Raw genomic sequence first — 19,876 nt, 5'->3', positions numbered from 1 at the left:
CAGCGGAGAGAACGAGGGCAGAAAGAGAAAGCTGCTGTTGGCAGTCACAGACCTCATCTTTTCTAGCTGGACCGGGCAGCCTTTCCCAAGATGTATTCCTTCTCGGGTGTGGATGCTCAGGTTGCTGTCGGATCCCGTACCTGCTGTAAGGTTGTAAGCACTGCCAGTACTGCCGAGAGCTCTCACAGCACCGGGGCCGCAGCAGCTTACGCGGCTCGTTGAGCCTGTACAAGGTCCCTCTGCCAGTGAAACTGCTGCGATCTCAGGCCCTTGGTTTCCCTCCTCTCCCTCTCGGAGCATCTCGGGATGTTCTGAGCTCCTGCGGACTTTGGCTTCACAAAAAGTCCCAGTGGAGTAAGGTTATTGTACGCTGCAAAACGCGAGCACGAGCCCGTTTGTCCTCCTGTATTCCAAACCACCCCTGGAGCAGATTTCCCGGACGCAGACGCCCTGGCAGGGCCGGCCCAGCACGATGTTCGTGGCTTCTCCGTTGCTGAGGTAACCGCAGGCTTCGGCGCCTGCTTTTTAGAGCGGCAGCACGTGGCAGTATGCGTGTTTACAGCGCTGTATTTACATACAACAGCAGTAACGTCATTATGGGTTGCGAAATGCCCGCAGCTGGCCCCAGTGCCGCCGCCTTCGCCGCGAAGCTCCCGCGCTGCCAGGACTGCACTTCCCGGCAGGCCCTGCGGGCACGCAGACGTGCCTCCCGGCGTGCAGCGAGGCCGCCAGCCCATTGGCTGTGCGGGCCGTATCCCCGCCCCGCCGCGCGCGCGGGTCTGTGCGGGGCGGGCCCGGCGCGGGTCCGAGCAGGCGGCGGGTCCGGGGCAATCGGGTCGGGCCTCCGCGGTGCCGCAGGGCGATGGGCTGCCGGGCCGCTCCCCTGGCCAGGGGTGCGAACTGTGAGTACCGGGGCTGCGCGGAGCAAAGCGCTCGGGGAGCGGCGGCCGGGGGTGGTGGGGTTCACTCCGGTTCTAGCGGGGGGGGGGGGTGGGGGGGGGGGCAACGCGGTTAACGCGGCCTGGAGAGGCTGCGACAGCAGGGATCTGCCTTGGGGCGGGCGTGCTCCTTGTTTTGCCTGGTGAGCATCCTGTAGTGCTGCAATGATCCCGAACTTTGTTATCCTGCTAAACCCGAGCTTTGTTACACCAGGATCTCTGTTACAGATGTGGAACTGCCGTGCGGTCTCTTCGTACCTGCCAGCAGCGTTTCCAGGGATGAACTGTGGCTTTATGTAGAATGGCTTAGTTACCTTCCTCATAGCATACAGCTAAAAAAATGTGTCTAAGTAAAAGCATGTATGAATGTGGTGATAAGTATCTAGTAGCCTAAAAGAAGTCGACTTATAGTGTGAAACAAGCCTTAACTGTACGATGAAACATGAGGTATCATGTGATCATTCATCGTTGCAAGCAGGGTAGTTCACATGCAAACTTAAATTATATTGAGCTGTTCAGGGGTGCTTATGAACTTTAGTTCATAAAAGTTTATGAAACATGGGATGGTGCTGGCATTGATGATTCAAGTTTATACCTCAGTATAAATAGTAGTATCCTCATTGATAATGGTTTGATCAAAATGTCCTCATGCAAGTAAAAATTTTCCTTTTCACCTTCCCTCCTTGCTGAAGTCCAGCTTTAATGAACAAATGGGTTCTGAGGCATGACCTGAGAGAGAAGAGGATTGATGTTTCCTGGACTTTGTTTTCAACATGAGTTCCTGGGTCTGCATTTCCCATGTGTTTGCTGGTTATTGCTGTTCTTTTGTTATTTGCTACTTTTTTAGTTAAACCTCAGTTACTACATTAAGCTAGCTGACTGTTTTGCTGAACTCATAGATCCTAGCCTTAAAAAAAGACGGTTTAAGCCTTCCAGAAATTTGGTTAATAGCTGTGCTGAAGTTTGAAAGTATATCTTCATTAGCACTGCAATATTTGGGATTACTACTGATGGCTCTAAGGGCCAATATGATGTGGCTCTGTAACTTCTTACCTTGGAAAATAGATTCCTATCCTGAAGTCTCTTCCATTAAAGGCAACTGTATTAGCTTTTTTTTTAAGTCCTTGCTTGACTTCAGCTGAACTGGCAATTCAAGGCAGCTACATTTTCACCACTGTGTATGTTCCACTAATGACTGATTTTTGAATGTAAACGTAGTTAAATACATGCTATATTCTGGCATTTTCAATTTGGAACAAGTCCTTGGTTTTAGCTGAACTGTATTTGTCTGTTACTTGAGTCAGTTTGGTTACTGTGACCAATCTTCAGGTTCCTTCTAGTCCATATGTCCAAAAATGCCACACGTTTGTAGAGATGCCAGGTAAAGGCATCTTACTTTGTGCAGGACTGTAAATCCAGTGCAAAGAATGACAACAATCATGATCCTACAAATACATAACCAAATTGTGTACAGAGGTACTACGACTTGTAGATAACTTTATCTAGGTAAAATGGAGGTATTTTTCCATCATTTTTCTTTCCGCTTTATCTTGTAAAGACAAAATTCATAACATATCAGGAATCAAATTTAAATTTGTTCAGAGTCACATTTGAATTGTTAAAGCTCTTCTTAACATCTGGTCATTGTCTTCTGTGAACTCTGCCACCAGATGGTGTCATAAGATTTGAGGTGTTGTCTGAATCGAGCTCATTCTAGCAAAGTAAGAGGATACTGTGCATTGCAAGTAACTTCTTCGTTTTTATAAAAGTGTTTTTCATATTTGTAGTGTGAGGTTTTGTTTTTTTTTCTTCAAGTCCTAGACTATTTTACATTTTGGTCCTAAGATGATGGAGCTGCTATTGTTCGACCCTGGGACAAACTGCATTACAGAGATGGAATAATTTAGGCAGATCCCTGTCTTTCTATTACTGGGCCATTAATGACTGCTATCTTAATGTTTGGGATCCTTAACTTGAATTTTCTTGGTATGAAAGCTCCTCATACTGAAGAGTGACCTGACTACCTTGGTTCAAGTGCCTCAAATCACTGTCCAGTGATTTTTCATACTCTGTAATGACAGTATAAATAGAGGAAGCCCAATTACAGACTGAATGCTCTCCTTATTTGTTCTTTTGTGTCTATAGATCTTCCTTAGGGAGTCTGATTTATTTTGACAAGGCCAGGTACCTGCTTCTGTGGAACTGCAATAGATGAGATGTATAGAGTAGTCTGTTTCGATATGGCTTCTGAGTCCCTGTTCTTAACTTCTAATCAATGAAAGAGACATTTCCTTCCTTAGGAAGGAAAAAAAAGAATACAACTAAATGTTACAGATAAGTGTCAAATTAAGTGTCTGGTATTTCTGTAATTCTTAAGGAGATCTGTATGTTGAAGACCCTTTATAAAGTGACTCAAGGTTACCAGAATAAGCTGGTAATGTGAATTCTCTTGTAAGTCACAGAAATATTTAAATTGGTTGGGTTATTTTTCCCACATCTTGTGGATCACTATGTTGCTTCTTAGTAAGACTTTGTCTCAGTAATTTTCAGTTATGTTTGCGGCTGTAACAGTAGTAGGGGTAGAAAAATTCCCCTCTCCAAAAGGTGGTTGTTGGGGTCTTAGATGGAGTACTATGTCCAGCTTTTAAGAAGTCTTTTGAAGTGCTTTGGGCAATCTGGAAAGAGGAACAACAATTTTAATAGACTCAAGAAATGTGATGTTTGAGGAAAACATCTGAAGAAAATGAGTTTGCATATACCTTAAAACAACCTGGGAGTATAGGGGAAAACAGAAGCTTTCCAGGTATATGCATTTTAGGTGTTCTAAGTGACAGCATACAGCAGTAATGCTGAACGGCACTCGATTCCAATTAGGACAGAGTATATTCCTGAATATTCTGAAGAGTTAAAAGCTGTCGTAATAGCAATAAGGCATTTATTTTCACTAGAGAGAAATTATCTTGATTTACAGCAAGGAAAACTTAGTTCATATTAAGATATGAACTTAAGATATTAAGAAATTATTAGCATTGCTATGTATAGGGAATTAGAAAGATTGCAATTTGACTGTATCTTAAAGTGTATATATACTTCTGGTCTATGTCCTGTCCTTAGATTTACATTAAATAGAAATAGAAGTCAATGAAAACTCTGTGTTCATGCCAGGTGTCCCTTTGTCTGTGCTGATCTGTTTAAGGTATTTCTCTACAGTGTCCTTATCTCCAGCATAATTTCCCTGTGCATTGTGAAAAAAACCAGCCATACTCGTGGGATGGTGTTCAAACAGTTTCTGCTAGATGTTTTCTAGGCCAGTTAGTGGAGTAAATTTTATTGCTTTTAACAGGAACCTAAAGAACTTCGACCTATGAGCTAAGTCTTCTCTTCTGGCTCAGTGTCAACACAGTTGAACACTTGTCTTCCCAGTTATAACATTTGATGTGCTGCTTCAGTGCTGAGGGGTCTAGTGTACCCTCAGTATGTCACGTGGATGAAATTAAGTCTTGGAAAGCAGGGAGAAATTTACCTTAAAAGTTTGACTTCTGCTACAGTATTTTAACTACTGGTGTATAATTTAGTTTTCTCCTTTGCCACATTTAAAAAAAACCCAAACCTGTGACTATAGAGTAGTTTGTACACTGCGTGATAGCATGCTGGAGAAGAATAATGCTGTTAGTCATGACTTTACTATAGTCCTTAAGTTTCTGTCTGTTGATTGGGTTAGGTTGAACAGATCAGCATCTTGGAAGGAAGGTTAAAGCACCTCCCACATGTGCCCAGAAGTAGGGTTAAAGTAATTAGTAAAATTAGTAATACTAACATAGTAAATTCAGATGCCTCAAGGGCAACAAATCTGGGAAGAAAAGATAGTCTGTGAATGTTGCTGCTTTATTCTGTGTAAATTCTGCTTGAGGGGATGAAATTTGAGCATAGGCCTCCGTATTATTGGTATTACTATTCTACAACTCAGCTGTTATGTGTACAATTGGTTGCTGCAGGAGAGAAGTCACTACGGCAATAGGAATGACACCTCTTTGAGGTGCTGAGGAATATGATGGTGCAGAACATTCTGCACGGTGAATTTGCAGACTCTTGTTCTTCTCAAGTGTTGTGTTTCCACTGCTGTCTGTAGGGACATGCAGCATTTAGGCAGGCCTTTAGACAGGCCAGCACTGCTGATCTCTTTGAAGCCTCTTGAGAATTTCTAGGCAGATGGAATGCCAGGCTGCCTGCCCCACTCCACTTGTGGCTTTATATAGTCAGACTGTTCAGCCACTCATCTGTAGTGGATTTAATCTTGACGTACATTTTTAATGTATGTTATCCGGTAAGGTTGAATAACTGTGGACAAATGGATGTTGTAGCAGGAAGTGGTCTAATGCCTTATTTTCTTTGTAGACTATTTTTACTTGTGAGAATTGTTCTCCTAAATCTCTGTAGCAGACTTGCTTAATTAAATTAAAACTGTGTGGCGTTTCCAAAGCTCTATGCAAGTGCAGGCTTTGGGCAAGTTGCATTTATATGACGTTGTAAAATGCATCTCTTCCCTTGAAAACAAACAAATAAAAAAATCACTCACTGAACAATTACATTCCCTCAAAATACAAAGTTGTTGTAACATCTCATTTGTTTTCAATGCTCTACGTTTTGCTGTTGACATGTGTTTCTCTCTTAGGTTGTGGTGGGGGTCTTTTTTGGCAAAACCTTATCTTTGCTGGCAGTTTTCTCATTTTTTAGAGTAGCTCATATTCCTGCTCAAGTTGCTTAAAAAGTAGTTTCTTATGTTATACAGCAAGTTGGTGATTTCAAAAGCATGAAGTGTTAAATCTGATAAAATCTGGGGAAGGTTGTTTATATTTAAAGTTTGTGATTTGTTGGTGCTGCTAAGAATTCAAGTGTCTGCATTATCTAGAGAAAGCTTTGTTTCTGAAGTTTCTTGGTATGAAAGTTTTGCGATTGGATGGAGCAGTATATGAGGAGATGAAATGCTATCAGTGATTTCAGGGCTTAAAAGCCGTCTGGTTCTTGTTGATTTTGCATAGTGACTGAGGAAATACCATGGATTTATTATGTGATTGGAAGTTCTTTTACTGTGAAACTGAAGTACTTTAATTAAAGCGAGCCATGGGTTTTATAGAAGGATTTGGGAGAAAGCTAAGGATGATGTGAGGTGGTTTATACCTATGTAAGATAGTAAATCAAGAGGTGATCTGGAAATAGGATGTGTCTATGTTCTCCCAGTCCCTGTAGCACCTACTGAATCTCTACTTCTGAGTCCATGCCTCCAAGGGCTTCTCTCTTTAGAGATGAAAGTTCCCTTTTCATAGTGACATCCAATAGCATTTGAATTCCATTAGTATTTTTAGTACTCTGTCATAAGTAATGCCCAGTTGATTGGGTGGTTAGCCGAAAACTCTTCCTGTAATCGTGTATAGTTACTATATGTTTTAATTAGCCAAAACAGGTGTAACGTTAGCTCTGCTAGTGGAAGCTATTAAACGTTACGTGCTAACTGGCCTGCTTTTCCTGATTTAAGTCCCAGGCTGCTTTTGCTCTTGTGCAGAATGAATTCTGTAAGTACTTGGATGATCTTGAACAAGATCCTGAACACATGTAGGGCATTATTCCACTAAACTACAAAGTAGTCCTAGTGAAGGATGTGGGGGGAGTAGAGAGTATTTTAATACAAAAGGAAGTGTCTGAAATTGGTGCAAGGATTAGCAGCCTTGCTTTTCATGAGTACATCCTTATTAATTGCATTAAAACAGCTTTCCTATGTTGGATAGGAATCTAAACCTTTGTCACTTCTGTATGATCAGTAATAATTCGCTTAGATCTGTTGCAGCTCCGCAGATCTGTGTGTAAACGGTATGTTGATGGTGTGCTGCTATACTCGCCTAATAACTTAATGGAAAATCATGAGGCCTCAATATCTCATTTTCTCTTACTTATTAGCATTAACTTTCCTTAACTGCTGTCTCAGCTGACATGTTTAAAACCAAGTTATGCTCTATATATGCTTTTAAAATAATTTGTTCCAAAACAAGGTACTTCCGTATCCTGACCTTCCATGCAGGCAGGTGCTTTTGCATGCATATCACTGATACCAAATGAATTTATACTAATGTTCTATATGGTCTAGGCTGATGCAAACTTCTGAATGATCTTATACCTTTTTTGGGGGTGATTTGTCAAAATAAATGGCTGTTACTAATGATTCAAATACATCAGGTGCCAATGTGATGAAACTAAAAAGTGCATATTTAAACACTATCATGTATTTCACTGAGGTCAAGAATGGTGGTTAGGGAACATGAGATGACTGAATCTCCTGTTGTGTTTTAAGTGTGTTTGTTTTGGTATGATGATGTGGATTTTTTTAGGGAGGAAACTCTAAGTTGTCTAAAGGTGCGAGGGCTATTGCACCTCTCAGTTCCTTCCCCTTTAAGCTGGACAGATGCTGGTGGAAACCTTAACTGTAAATGGCCATGCAGATCTGGAGGTAAAGAGTTACTTGTCAAAGAATTACAATTAAAGAGGTGTGGTTTTGCTTGCTGATTTTTGTTTGTTTACAATTGGACGGTACCACTGAATGTCAGAGCTGCTTTAACTCTAGCTAATCTGGATTTGGTAAAAATCCAGTTCTTGCCCTTTGCTCACAGCTTCTAGTGATCTGGAGGTTTTGATGCCCCTGATACGGAAGGTCAATGTTAAATAATAAGAATTAACTTTGTAGGGTCAGCTGTGGAGAAGAGTTATTGACGAAGGCTCTTGCAGTTTAAGTTTGATAGTATTAGCTAAGTTAGCTCTGAAGTTGCCTACGAGATAGCAAAACTTAAGAGGATTTGTATTTTTGTGTAGTAGGAAAAAGGTACATTTGTTTCCAGTTTAGGGTGAGGAACTGCCTCTGCCATGTCAATAAAAATTGGCAGTAATGCTCAATCATTCTGCATTTTAGTATATTTAAGAAGAAAGAAAAGGGAAAAGATTATACCCTGTTACTTAAACAGGCATGCCTGGCTTCGTATTATAACTTAGACAGTTATGTATCTCTCTAATTTAATTGCTCTCCTGATGAGTTAAACATTATGATAAAATACATACAGCATTTAATTTGACCTGCTGCTGCTTTCGTTTGCATATATGCAAGTCTTAAGTAGATCAGTGTTAAAATGCTTAATATTCTGGTGCAAAGTTTTGAATAATCTTGTACTGTTGGGAAAATTAATAGGTTTTATTAATGATTCAAACACATATGGTACCCAAGCAGAGCATGGTGTTAGAGAATGTATCTTAAAATGCTGTCTAAATCGAGTATTTCAGTACATGATAATGCATAGTTCTTACAGAGGCTAATGAGAAAAATACAAAATTAAATCATGTTAGGTTTTATGAATAAATGAATTGATAAGCCTTGAAGGCTGGTGGTCTTTGATATCATGAATGGCCTTAGTTTCATTTTCCTTAAATATCTTCTTTGAGCCCTCCTCTGTACCAAAATAAAGATTTGAGTTTGCCCTGCTTGGTTTCCCCAATTCCTCTCTCCTTGTCATCGTCCTAGTTGAAGAGTGCTTTGTTAATCTGATTTGAGTAGCTGAGAGGATTCCTATGGATCTCTGCTTGTAGAATGAGTGCTATGTCTTGGAGGACAAGGAACAAAATGAAAGAAAGGGAAAGCTACTTTATGTTATAGATGTTTTAGATGACTATTCAAAACTACCTTATCTTTTTTGAAGAATATTGACTATGCATGAGAGGCATGTATTTTCTTAAGCTCAGCACAAGTGTTTTCATGAATAGTAACTTTTTTTACTTTTCTTAGTAAAATGGATTAATGAAAAAAGTCATCCTGAACGTTGGTTATTTTTGTATTATTTTTATTTGCAGGTATGGGATAAGATCTTTCCAGAGTAATAAGCATGGTTCGGCAACGAAAATGTGTCTTATGTCACATTGTGTACAACTCAAAAAAGGTAAATAATAAATGGTTTACATGTATCGGTAGATACTAACATGAAACATGTATGAGAAATGCTTCCATTGTAAAATTGTGTGAAGTGCAGTTTCTGTCTACCAGGTATATATTGCTCTAGGTCTATCGCAAAGAATATTTTTGCATGTGCTTTGGAGCATCTTTCTTGAAATAAGCTGTGCAATATACTTGATTCAGAATGCTAAAAATGATGAGGTCTTTGAGTTTTTTATATTATTTTATAAAGATACTAAAGTAAAAAACACAGTCATTTTGCTGTAAATTGTGATGTGTTAAGAATACTGTAATACACAATTTATTTTAATTCCCTTTGGGAAGTCTATGTTTCCATATGAAAGGACAAAGTGGAATTGTATAGCACAACATGTATTTTCATTAATGGATCAGTTTGGTGTGCATCTTCTGTGTACTGCATATTATGCGAAATCTGTGTTGAAACTGAGTGTCTCCTAGCGGACCTTCATGTATTGCTTAGCCACATGGCATGTGGAGATGTTGCAAATGCCAGTGTGTTAATTCACACAAGTCTTCAAGGTTGAAGACTTTGAACATGGGATTTCAAGGGCTAAAGAGGACAGTGATTAGTATCTGTTCTTTGAAGATTTCCAAACACTTTGAGTCAAACACCAAAAGAAAGTTTAATGTTCTGAACTGCTTATTTTTGCTAAATGATGAATGTTCTTGCTCTTCCAGTAGTTCCCTTTCAGGAATTAATTATAGCAGCACTGCAATTCACGGATCAAGGTTGCTGTAAACAACAAACTGACATCTCAGTTTCTGAAGTGCATCTAGCAGGGCAAAATAGTATGTGATGATGAAATTACAGCTACATTATTACACAAATACAGAGAAATTGCTCAGATTGCCCAGGAAAACTGTTTTAAGTGTTGTGATTCTGAAGAGTGGTATCAATAAGACTTTTAATTAAAATGACTATCAACAGTAATTCGTAAAAAATCAATCTAATAAGCTTTACTACATGCACTGTTATTCATCTTTCTTCTGGAATTCTGCTTTCTGTGTGTTGAGTGTTAAGGATTCCTGTGTGTCCTTCCTCAGGAAGGGTGACATATAACTTCCTGAAAGCATGCCTACTGGTGCTTTCACAGGCACAGAAACAGGAATGGCAACTGCTACAGCCCTATAGGAGTAGAGTACACCTTTGTGCAAAGCAGGAGAGTTCTCAACAGTGAGCTTTTCACATACAGTATTACCGTTTTGTTTTGTTTTGACCAATTTTATTTTTTTTCCCATGTTGAAGGAGATGGAAGAACACATGAGAAGCATGCTGCACCACAGAGAACTTGAAAACTTGAAGGGAAGGTATGAGAACAATCTTGCATCCTTCCTCTCTGTGCATTTAGTATGTCACACTCTGGAAGAACTCATGACCTATTTCCCATACAAGCAGAATTGCACAATTTATTTTTATGTATCACTTGATTGGATGCCTTGTCATAAAGCTGGCAATGAACATGTTCTCTTAATGCCAGGAACTCAGGAGGCAAACAGAAAAACTCATCTGCATTTCTTGGACTGCAGTGAAATAAAATTGCTTTATTCTAGGCAGTTTCATGCTTGGTTTCTTGGAAGCACTAGAATTCTGCCTTTGGCAGGATCATCAACACTGATATTTTTCTTTTTAAAATGTTTTGGGGTTTTTAAAGTTTTCAATGATGTAGAAACAGATGTTAATCTTTTAATGCACTGTGAGAAGACTGATATCTGCTTGAGTGACTGCCTTGTCACTTGCTGTCCTGGTCCAGTTGTGTGGTTAAGGGATTTTACTATGGTGGATGATGTTTTCTTTCTGGTTTCCTTGATTTTATTTGCAACTTTTGGAAAGTAGACAGAAGGAGTTAAGGGATATTCAAATATCATCCTAATAATATGGAATCAAGTTGCAACCAGAGTATACTTAAAGGCATTTTCAGGTATGTGGGTTTTGACATGGCCAGAGAGAATTAAATACTATCAAATACCTAAGTATTTGATCTACAGATCTAATTTTTAATCATCTTGCAGCACAAACTTTATATGGAAATGGCAAATCTCTTTTAAATGCCTTTTAAAGGACTAAGAAGTAATCCTCTTTTCAACTCTTAGAGGTGTGGAAGATTCATCATGTCATGACATGTGTCTTATACCCTGGGAAGGTAGACTCCTTCTGTTCACCAGAGATAAGATGCCAAAATAAGTGAAATTTTAAGCTGATCTCAAAATAATTGTTAGAAGAACAGAAATGCTCTACAAGTTAGCTGACCAGAAGCCAAAAAGCTTCTAGTGCAGAGAGCATTCTGGTTTCAGAGCAACCCCATCCCAGCTGTTCATTAACAGAACAAATCCTTTTCATGCTCAACAGAATAGATCTCAACTGGCATGATGCACTTGATCCCAGCCACATCTGCAGAACGTGTCTAGCTCCCAAGACCCCATTGTGTGGGGCACTACAGAGAAGGAAACAAAATTATCTGGGGTCTTTTTGGTTTTGTTGTATATTCTTTTCAACTAAGTAGCTGAATGAGGAACATCGAGTCTACAATCTGAAGTATACATCTGTTAAATAAAGCTCTTGGCTGCTTTTATGTTGAGAATACTTCTGTCATGTTTACCTCAAACTTTTTTTGGCTGCCTTGTTGAACAATTAAGATTGTGTGGTGTTCCTGTATGGTAGGGGAATGTGTAGACATGATCAGTGTGTGTCATGGAGTGTGCTAATTCTGGCTGGTAGTAATGGGGATAAGGAAAGAAAAGAACTGAAGGAAATCTAAATTTCTTTAAGTGAACTCCTAGCCAATTCATTTTCAATTAAAGCAGTTGTTCATATAGAAAAAAATAGTGTTATTTTTTCTTTGGGCTCATGTAGATTAACAGCAGTCAGAGAAGTCTAGTCACTAGCCACCTGAGTCTTTTCAGACTGTCAGTTGGTACAAGAACCACAGCTTTTTAATTAGTAACTCTCAAGTTAGAAGTGATAGAAACAAGTTCTTTGTCCTCAGGCCAGCTGCTAAATCACTGGCTTTGTCCAAAGTAAATACAACTTTGCATTTATTTAGTTAGTCTATAAATGAAGATGATAAAAGTTTTATGGAAGAATTGAAACACTGGTCTTATGAAGGATGTGGATTGTTTTCTAAAACCTAATTAGTACCACTGGGGTACGTTTCTTGTTGAAATGTCCTGTTTGAAATTATGTAAAAAGAATATAGTTTTCAGCTTTGTGTGCTGACATAAGTTAAAAATAACACTTACGAGCTATGCATAGCTGTGCTATTTATGAGTGTGGAGAGGGTTCTTCCAACAGCATTAGTAAATTTAGTGATTTGGTTATCTCTGTTGGATTAATGAGATAGCCCAAAGTACAATATATAGTATTTGGGCTTTGAATATTTGTTAGTGAGTGTGAAGTGTGCAAAATGAAGTACACCCAACTCTGGAAAACACAGACTAAATTTAGAAGCTACTGACCTTGTAAAAAAAATTTATCCAGATGTTTAATCTGAAATTAGTTAGGCTGCAATATACAAAATAATTAAATATAAAAATTCTAATTTTTAATGCTTAGTCTGTTTAAAATTAAGTCCTTTCTAGGTGTGTGTGAATGACTGCATTGGTTAAATATCTCAACTACATTAGTAGGAAAACCACTGATATCCATGATAAATAAAATATAGCTGCTGACACTTCGTTAACCACTCTGATAAGGATGTTGCCTTAATATCTTGAGTGAAGATGGATCTTTTCATCTTTTTCTCATTTTATTTTTAACTGTTACCTAGAAAAAATGAAGATTCAAAAAGACGTTTGTCTTTTTCCTTTATGGATCCCACTTTCTTGACCTCAGTCACGAACTGTGTGTTGGTATTAAACTTCCATTCTAAGAATTTGGTCTCAAGTGTGCCATGGGGACATGCAAATCTGCTTTTATTAACTGGCAGAATTGAAAAAAGTATTGTGGAGGCACTCAGTGAGTCCTAACTTGGTCCTGCTGAGTTATTTGCAGTGGACTATGCTCTGGTTAATTTTTTTTTTATTTTTTTTTTTTACCTGGTGAACATATTTTCCTTGTTTAGGTTTCTTATTAACAACGTATTTCCTTAACATTGGAGTATTGGAAGCATTTGTCCGAAGAACTAATATGGTATTTTTAGAAATATGAATTTCTTAAAAAGAAAAAAAGATTAAAAAATCTTGTAACCTTAATCCAGTATTCACTGAAATATGAGTAAAGCCATTTGTCTGACACAGCTGTCAACTTTCTCCAGCTGAAATAATTTCTGTATTTTTTAAGATAAGTCCTCTAAAGTAGAAAGTAGACTTCATGCACGCTTGAACCAAATAAAGCACAGTGAACTGAAGACACCCTCCTATCACTCACTGTGCTGTGGAGTCTTTGGATTCCAGGCAGCAGTCTCAGCTGTCCCAGTTTAGGTTATGTTGTATCAGGATTGGCTGTATCCATGTACTGCCTCCTCCCTTTTCTAAATTTCACTGGGGGAAGGCTCAGGGCAAGGATTAAATGTAGAAGCTGTCACCAGGCTTCCCCAGTGCAGCTGGCACCATGGAAGGGCTTCAGAGCTCCTGCTAGCTCTGTAAGCCTTCCACTCTGCCTCCTCGCTCACTATGTTTCCTCTGAAAAGATTTTGAGTACAACAATTCAAGAAGAATTCCTCCTCCCAGTTAACACAGCTTTATTACCAAGTCTTTTACCTCTTGATTGTTGGAAAAAAATCTTTTAAAAATTGACCATCAAAAAACTAAACCTTGAAAGAAAAAGCTAGAGAATTCAAGTAACTTAAATACACTGAACAAAACCTAGTTGCTGTGAACTCAAGGACGTTCAGAGGAAACAAAGTAAGACCAGAGGTACCTGCCATGCCTGTTGGCAGAGTTGAAAGTCCACCCTCTGCCTCTCTTCCTAGGGAAAGCAACCATGAATGCCGGGTGTGCAGGGTGACAGTGGTGGGTTTGTCATCATATGCCAAGCACATTTCCAGCCAGTTGCACAAAGACAATGTTAATGCCCATGACAGAAAAGAGGAAGAGAAAGAAGAGGCAGAAGAAGAATACCTTGACAAAGAACTCATTCAACTAATCAAGCAAAAGAAGGAACGGTGAGTTTTCCTTTCTTCTCTTAGGTATAGAATTGCTTTTAACACAGTGAACATACGCTCTAAGGCTTAGGTGTTCATGAAATGTAAACTACCTGTAGCCAGTGTACTTGTGAGAACAATCCAAGAGACCTGTGTGGATATTATAGTTTAAATGTGTAAATGTGATTCTGCTGAATGTTCTTGCTCTGTTGGGCTACTATTAGTAAAGAAGTACCAGTATTTTCCATTATGGGTAAAAAGAGTCCCCAGTGTTGTATCTTGTGATTTGAGAGCCCTAATGTTTTTATTTTAATATTTTACACCCTTTTGACTGAAAGATTTAATAAATGTGACAGTAATGCTAATATTGTTTAGGGTGGAGGATGTCTGTAGGAACCTGGCCTTTTAGAAACTGTTGCTGAACATGTTTTGTTATAAAACATAAATCTGTCTATTTTTAAAGTTAATTGGATTGTTCTGTCAATGTCACAGTGAGTTCCTATAATCCTTGCATGAAATTTCTTACTGTTTTACCTTGCTGCTTACCATGAGTTAAACATAGTCTATTGGCTCACTATGACATAGAAGGCTGCAGAGGCTAATAAGTATTGCCTTTTATTTTCCACGTGGCTCTGCACATGTCCATTGCTTGTATGATGTTCCAGTTGGGAACGTATTATTTGAGTAGATTTATGGCATGGCAATGGTATTAAAGGGGCGTATGATTTTTGAAAGAAGCTCTTGCTTGCTGTGGCTAGAAATTTGAATTAGTGTTTCCAAGTGTTGAAATCTGTTGAGATTATTTGGTTTTTATACCACTCTATCATTCTAGTGTGTCTCTGTACTGCACGATGGTAATGTTTTCATATTGGTCAATGTAGATAGCAAAAATGTCACTTTTCCTGGTTTTATGGTAAAGGAGCAATGCTGTCAATACAGTGTTGTTCTAAGGCAACTAAAATCTTAGAAAATCTGTCTGCTGGGTACTCTTTGGAGGAGGGGAAAAACAGAAAGTACAGGGATTAAGTTACTAATTCAGCAAAATTGTTTCCATTAGATCATAATCTAGTTGAGTCAGCTCTTAAAATTTACTGTGTCACTTAAACATTGTTTCTTGTCTTAGAGCTCAGATTATTTTATGCAGTAGACCAATTCCCATTAGAGAGTAATTATTTAGTAATCTTTTAGCAGAACCAGAATGTATTGAAAACTTAAAGGGTGATGCAATATGAATTTTGAGTTTACTCAAATCAATAGTTTTTGGGCAGTGGTGTGAAAGTTTTCTCTCTTGTCCAGGGATCTAGAATGGAAGTATTCCTGTAATGTCAGAATGAAACATTTCTGTAATCAGTTTCTGAAAAAAACTTTTGATTAAAATCTCCTCATTTGGTAGAATAAATACTTTACTGCTGACCCTGGGAATAGCTGTTGCTGTGAAGGTAGCATTTGTCTTTAAATGCACATGTGATAGTTTGCCATGTATTCATGGTAAGTTGCCAAGCACAAGTACTATCCGAGTGGCAGGAGGTAATGCTGCTGGAAGGCTCATACAGACTGTTGGTTAAAACAGGACAAAATATTTTTGTATCTCAGGAACAACTTTTGTGAATGTTTTATATTTGTGTTTTAACTTAAACTTTATAAACTGAGCCATCATCTCAGTTGTTCTCTCCAGTAGGTAGAATAACTGATTTTCCAGCCTAGCTTTTTTTCTGTTCAGTTCACACTAGTTACACCATTTAACACAAGTAAAATAGTCTTCAGGAAAAATAATTATCTCACTGCTAATGAATTTTTCATCTATCAAGATTGTTCAACTTGCCAAGATTATACAACACGAAGAAGCTTTTTTTTATTATTTTCTTATTAGTCCGATAACTAGTAAATAGAAAGGACTATTATCTTTCAAGGTAAAGAGAAGTATTTAAGAATTAGTCTATTGAACTGTCCCTGTGCTAAATCAGTTGGTCTTGTAAGAGCAATTTTGAAATTACCGTGTTTAAGTAAAGGTACAACATTAGTTTGGAAAGTCAAACACCACAGGAGCCTGAACAGCAAAGCAGCTCAATAAGTCATCTCTCTTTTTATAATTAATAATAAAAAAATATTTTCTTCCCAGTGCAAATAAAATGCATCAGAGTTTAGGTTTTTCTCAATTGTTTTGCAGACAAGCTGAACCAAGCTGTGCAAACCAAGAATTAGAATGTGATGACAGGAGATCACAGAGAAGGAGAGAAGAAAGAGCTACTTACAAAGAAAGAGAAGCTTATGATCAGTCGTCGTGGCATCATCATAATGCATCGCAAAGGGACTGGAAGTGGGAAAAGGATGATTATATTAGTCCTAGACAAGGCAAATTTTCACACTCTCAGAGGAACCTCAATATAAACAGACATTCAGGTGGCCCAAGGGGGCGCTCTGGCTGGCACCAGAATGTTTCAGGAAGCTCTTCAAATTGGCATAGCTATGGAAATTCTGGAAGTGTTCGGCATCCAAGTGGGCGAGGAGGAGGAATATCAAATTGGCATCATGGTGTCAGAGAAAGAAATTCTACTTGGCACTCAGAGGAAACAGGTAATTTTTCTAGCTGGAATTCCAAGAGTTATGGAGGAAACTGGAAACCGAGTCCTCATGGTGCAAATGGCTGGAATTTTGGAAGCTCAGGAGAGTCCTATTCATCAGAGCCAATTAAATACAATAAGGAAAGGTATACATGGCAGCGACCAGAGAAAGAGGATGTTCTGCCATACAGGAATCGAAGAAATAGGAGTGACTTGCTCGATTTTACTAGCGATAAGCTTCCTTCTGAGGGGGCGTTGGATTTTGGTACGCCAAAGCAACCAGAAAGCAAAACTTCAAGAGCCAGTGGAAAAAGTGTCAGTCCTTCCAGAGATAAAACATATCGCTGGACTCCCTACCCATCACAGAAAGCTGCAGAGCAGCAACAGTGGTCTGAAGATAATGTTTCTAAAACTCCAGATAAAATGGATTCTGTACTTATGGCTTCTACTGATTCATCAATGAAAGGAAAAACTTGTGAAGTTGGTGTTAGCCTTTCAAAACTTAAAAAACAGGAAACATCTTCCTCTTCTAATGTAACCTCAGATCACCTTGATTCTTGCAAGGTAGTGAAAGACTGTTCCAGTGGTGAAAAGCCTCACAAAGATGATAGCAGAAGTAATAAGATGCCATCACTGAAATCCCCTCTTCTGAATGTCACAGATACGAAGTTATCCTTGACAAAGCAAGACACAAACAGTCTCTTAAAAAATGTCAAGCTTCTTTTATCCTCAACTGGCAGTGAAGAGCAGAATCATTTGAATGCAGTGAACTTGGAAACAAACGGTTTGTCCTCTTATTCATCAAAGCTGCATGGTTCTTGTGCTGGTAACTTACAAGACAACAAAGATGTGTTTGGTAGCAGTCTTGGAGAGCCTGTTAATAACTTAAGTGAAGCAGAACAAAATCCTGAAGATGTTCAGTCGAGCCATTCCTTGCAAAATGCTCCCGTAAGCTCTTGCAAGGATACAAGTGACCAGAATAGGGAAGAAACTGGGAAAGCATTGCCAAAGAAGGAGTTCAGACTAGATTCATTAGAAGATGTGAGTGGTGATGATTTAATGGGAAGTGAGAAGTCAGAAGCAAGTGTTGACAAGTTGGGTTCTTCTGCTAGGTCTTGTTTACCCTGTGACACTCCTGAAGGTAGACTTGTCATCTCTGAAAAGAAAGATGATGAAAAGCTAGCTGCTTCAAGTATTGCTTCTGCTGAACTAAAAAATTTTACATTTCGGATAGAATCCACAGTTTCTCCATCAAGCAGTCAGGACAGTTTGCATGTGGATTTGAAAACCTCGCAGGATGGAGAAGGGAATGAAGAGTGTGTCAAGTCACATGATCAATTTGAAATGGAAGGTTTTGAAAATCCTTCAGATAATGAGCTTCAAAAAGGAGGAAGCCAACCAGGAGGCCTTCTTCCTGATTTAAGCAAACTTGGCCTCCCTGCTTCTCTGCAAAGAGATCTGACAAGGCATATTAGTCTGAAGAGCAAAGTCGGGACACATCTCCCAGAGCCCAATCTCAATAACGCGCGGCGCATTCGGAATGTGAGTGGCCATCGGAGAAGTGAGGCAGAGAAGGAGTCGGGGCTTAAACCCACCCTCAGGCAGATTCTTAGCGCTTCCCGGCGAAATGTAAACTGGGATCAGGTCATCCAGCAGGTAACCAAGAAGAAACAGGAACTTGGCAAAGGTTTACCAAGGTTGGTAGCTTTCCTCTACCATTCCTCTCTGGGCATGTTGAAGGGGAAGGGTTGTTTTTCTCCATATCTGAAATGAACTCCAAAATCTTAAAACTAAGACTTCATAATGAAGCTTGCTGTACAATGATCTTTTGCATATACGAATAATATAATGTTTTTATCATTGCTCCTGTGAATATCTATCCATAGGTAAGTAATAGTAATCTGATGAATACATTCTGATCAGTTCATAATGGTTACTTTAATATCTGAATATGGATGGTAACAATATATCTGTTTTTTCAGTTCTGGTAATTGGAAGAATGTAAAAGTGCCATCAGGATGAGAACAATGCTGTAACAGTTGCTTATTTCCTTTTTTATTCAGGACTACAAGAAATGCTTGCATTGCTGCAGGCAGTATAAATGCTCCCTTTTCATTTGTTAATATTTTATTTTGATACACAGTTTGCTTTTGTATTTAGAGGAAGCATTTATATAATACTGCATTTTTGAGTTTCTTTAAACCTGAAGTTTTTTGAAGCACCTTGAACAGGCACAAAACTGGTTTGGAATAATTGTAACAACATGATTTCTGACTTGAAAATCATGCTGTCAGTTCTTAGCCATTAAATCTGGTTATGTGATATGCAAAAGATGTTCCATTGCCAGATGAGGTAGAAAGCACAGAATACCAGTGTAATGACTTGCCAGATCTCTTAGTGCACTACTGTGCATTTGGGGGAGGAAGAGGCTTCTCTCTATGTTTAGCTGGCTTGTAACGTGTGTATTTGTTTTTCTTTTTATCTTGTTAAAGGTTTGGCATAGAAATGGTGCCTCTTGTTCAAAATGAGCAAGAGGGTCTAGAACTCGGTGAAGATTCTGATCTGTCTACTCTGGAAGGATTCCAGTGGGAAGGGATTTCCTTAGCAGTGTCTGGCTCAGCCAGAAAACGTAGCTTTTCTGAAAGCAGTGTCATAGCAGACAGAAATCCTTCTGCTTATAGCTTTTTCAGTGAACAAGCCAAAATAAAAGAAAGTGGGCAGAGGCAAATAATTGCAGCCAGCCACTCACATCACATAACATCTGGATATGAGGCAAGCACTGACATTGAGGCTGACCAGAAACAGGAGACAGAGGCATCATCTCTTACTTTGTCACCTTTTATGTCTGAAAGAACTGAGACTACTGGAAGAAGTCACAGCCTAGAGGCTGCCTCTGAGATCACAGGTCTCACAAAACAAGACCAGGAGAGCCCAGAGAAGAGAACACCTCTTCTTGAAAAACAAAATGTACTAGAGATCTCAGAAGAAAATCGTCCAGCTTCAAATAGTACTTCACTTCTTGCAGTGTCTAATAACATAGATGCAGCTACAGATAGTAGCTGCACATCTGGAACTGAACAGAATGACAACCAAGGACTTGGAAAGAAGCGGAGAGCAACTGGAGTAAGTGTGCAATTCTGGCCAGCTTTGGTGCCCTAAAAATGTATTTTCCCTTTTAATGGTCATTCAGCCTTGGAATGGTCTTTGCAAGGAGGACTTTCTCCATTTCATTGCCTTGTACATTGATAACAACAAGTCCTAGTGCAGGACTTCTGATAATATTTTTTAATCAGT

General features: G+C 39.0%; 1 protein-coding gene across 4 annotated transcripts in view; it reads left to right on the top strand.

Annotated features, from left to right (window-relative positions):
• The first annotated feature begins 245 nt into the window (after window positions 1-245).
• The window catches only part of ZNF106 (zinc finger protein 106), a 41,234-nt gene continuing 21,603 nt past the window's right edge, over window positions 246-19,876 (top strand). For 3 of the 4 annotated variants that reach the window (XM_027706818.1, XM_027706812.1, XM_027706809.1), the window contains exons 1-6: window positions 789-902; window positions 8,823-8,908; window positions 10,190-10,251; window positions 13,851-14,042; window positions 16,189-18,279; window positions 19,075-19,705. In XM_027706818.1, the coding sequence (XP_027562619.1) occupies window positions 8,855-8,908; window positions 10,190-10,251; window positions 13,851-14,042; window positions 16,189-18,279; window positions 19,075-19,705 (3,030 nt within the window). In that variant the 5' untranslated portion in view covers window positions 789-902; window positions 8,823-8,854. Of the gene's footprint in view, window positions 499-788; window positions 903-8,822; window positions 8,909-10,189; window positions 10,252-13,850; window positions 14,043-16,188; window positions 18,280-19,074; window positions 19,706-19,876 lie in introns of those variants that run through there. The other variant, XM_027706823.1, reaches the window with a different exon arrangement.

This window comes from Neopelma chrysocephalum, unplaced genomic scaffold, assembly GCF_003984885.1.
Source record: "Neopelma chrysocephalum unplaced genomic scaffold, ASM398488v2 Primary Assembly neopelma1_24, whole genome shotgun sequence".
NCBI lineage: Eukaryota > Metazoa > Chordata > Aves > Passeriformes > Pipridae > Neopelma > Neopelma chrysocephalum.
This window is presented reverse-complemented; position numbering and strand designations above follow the sequence as displayed.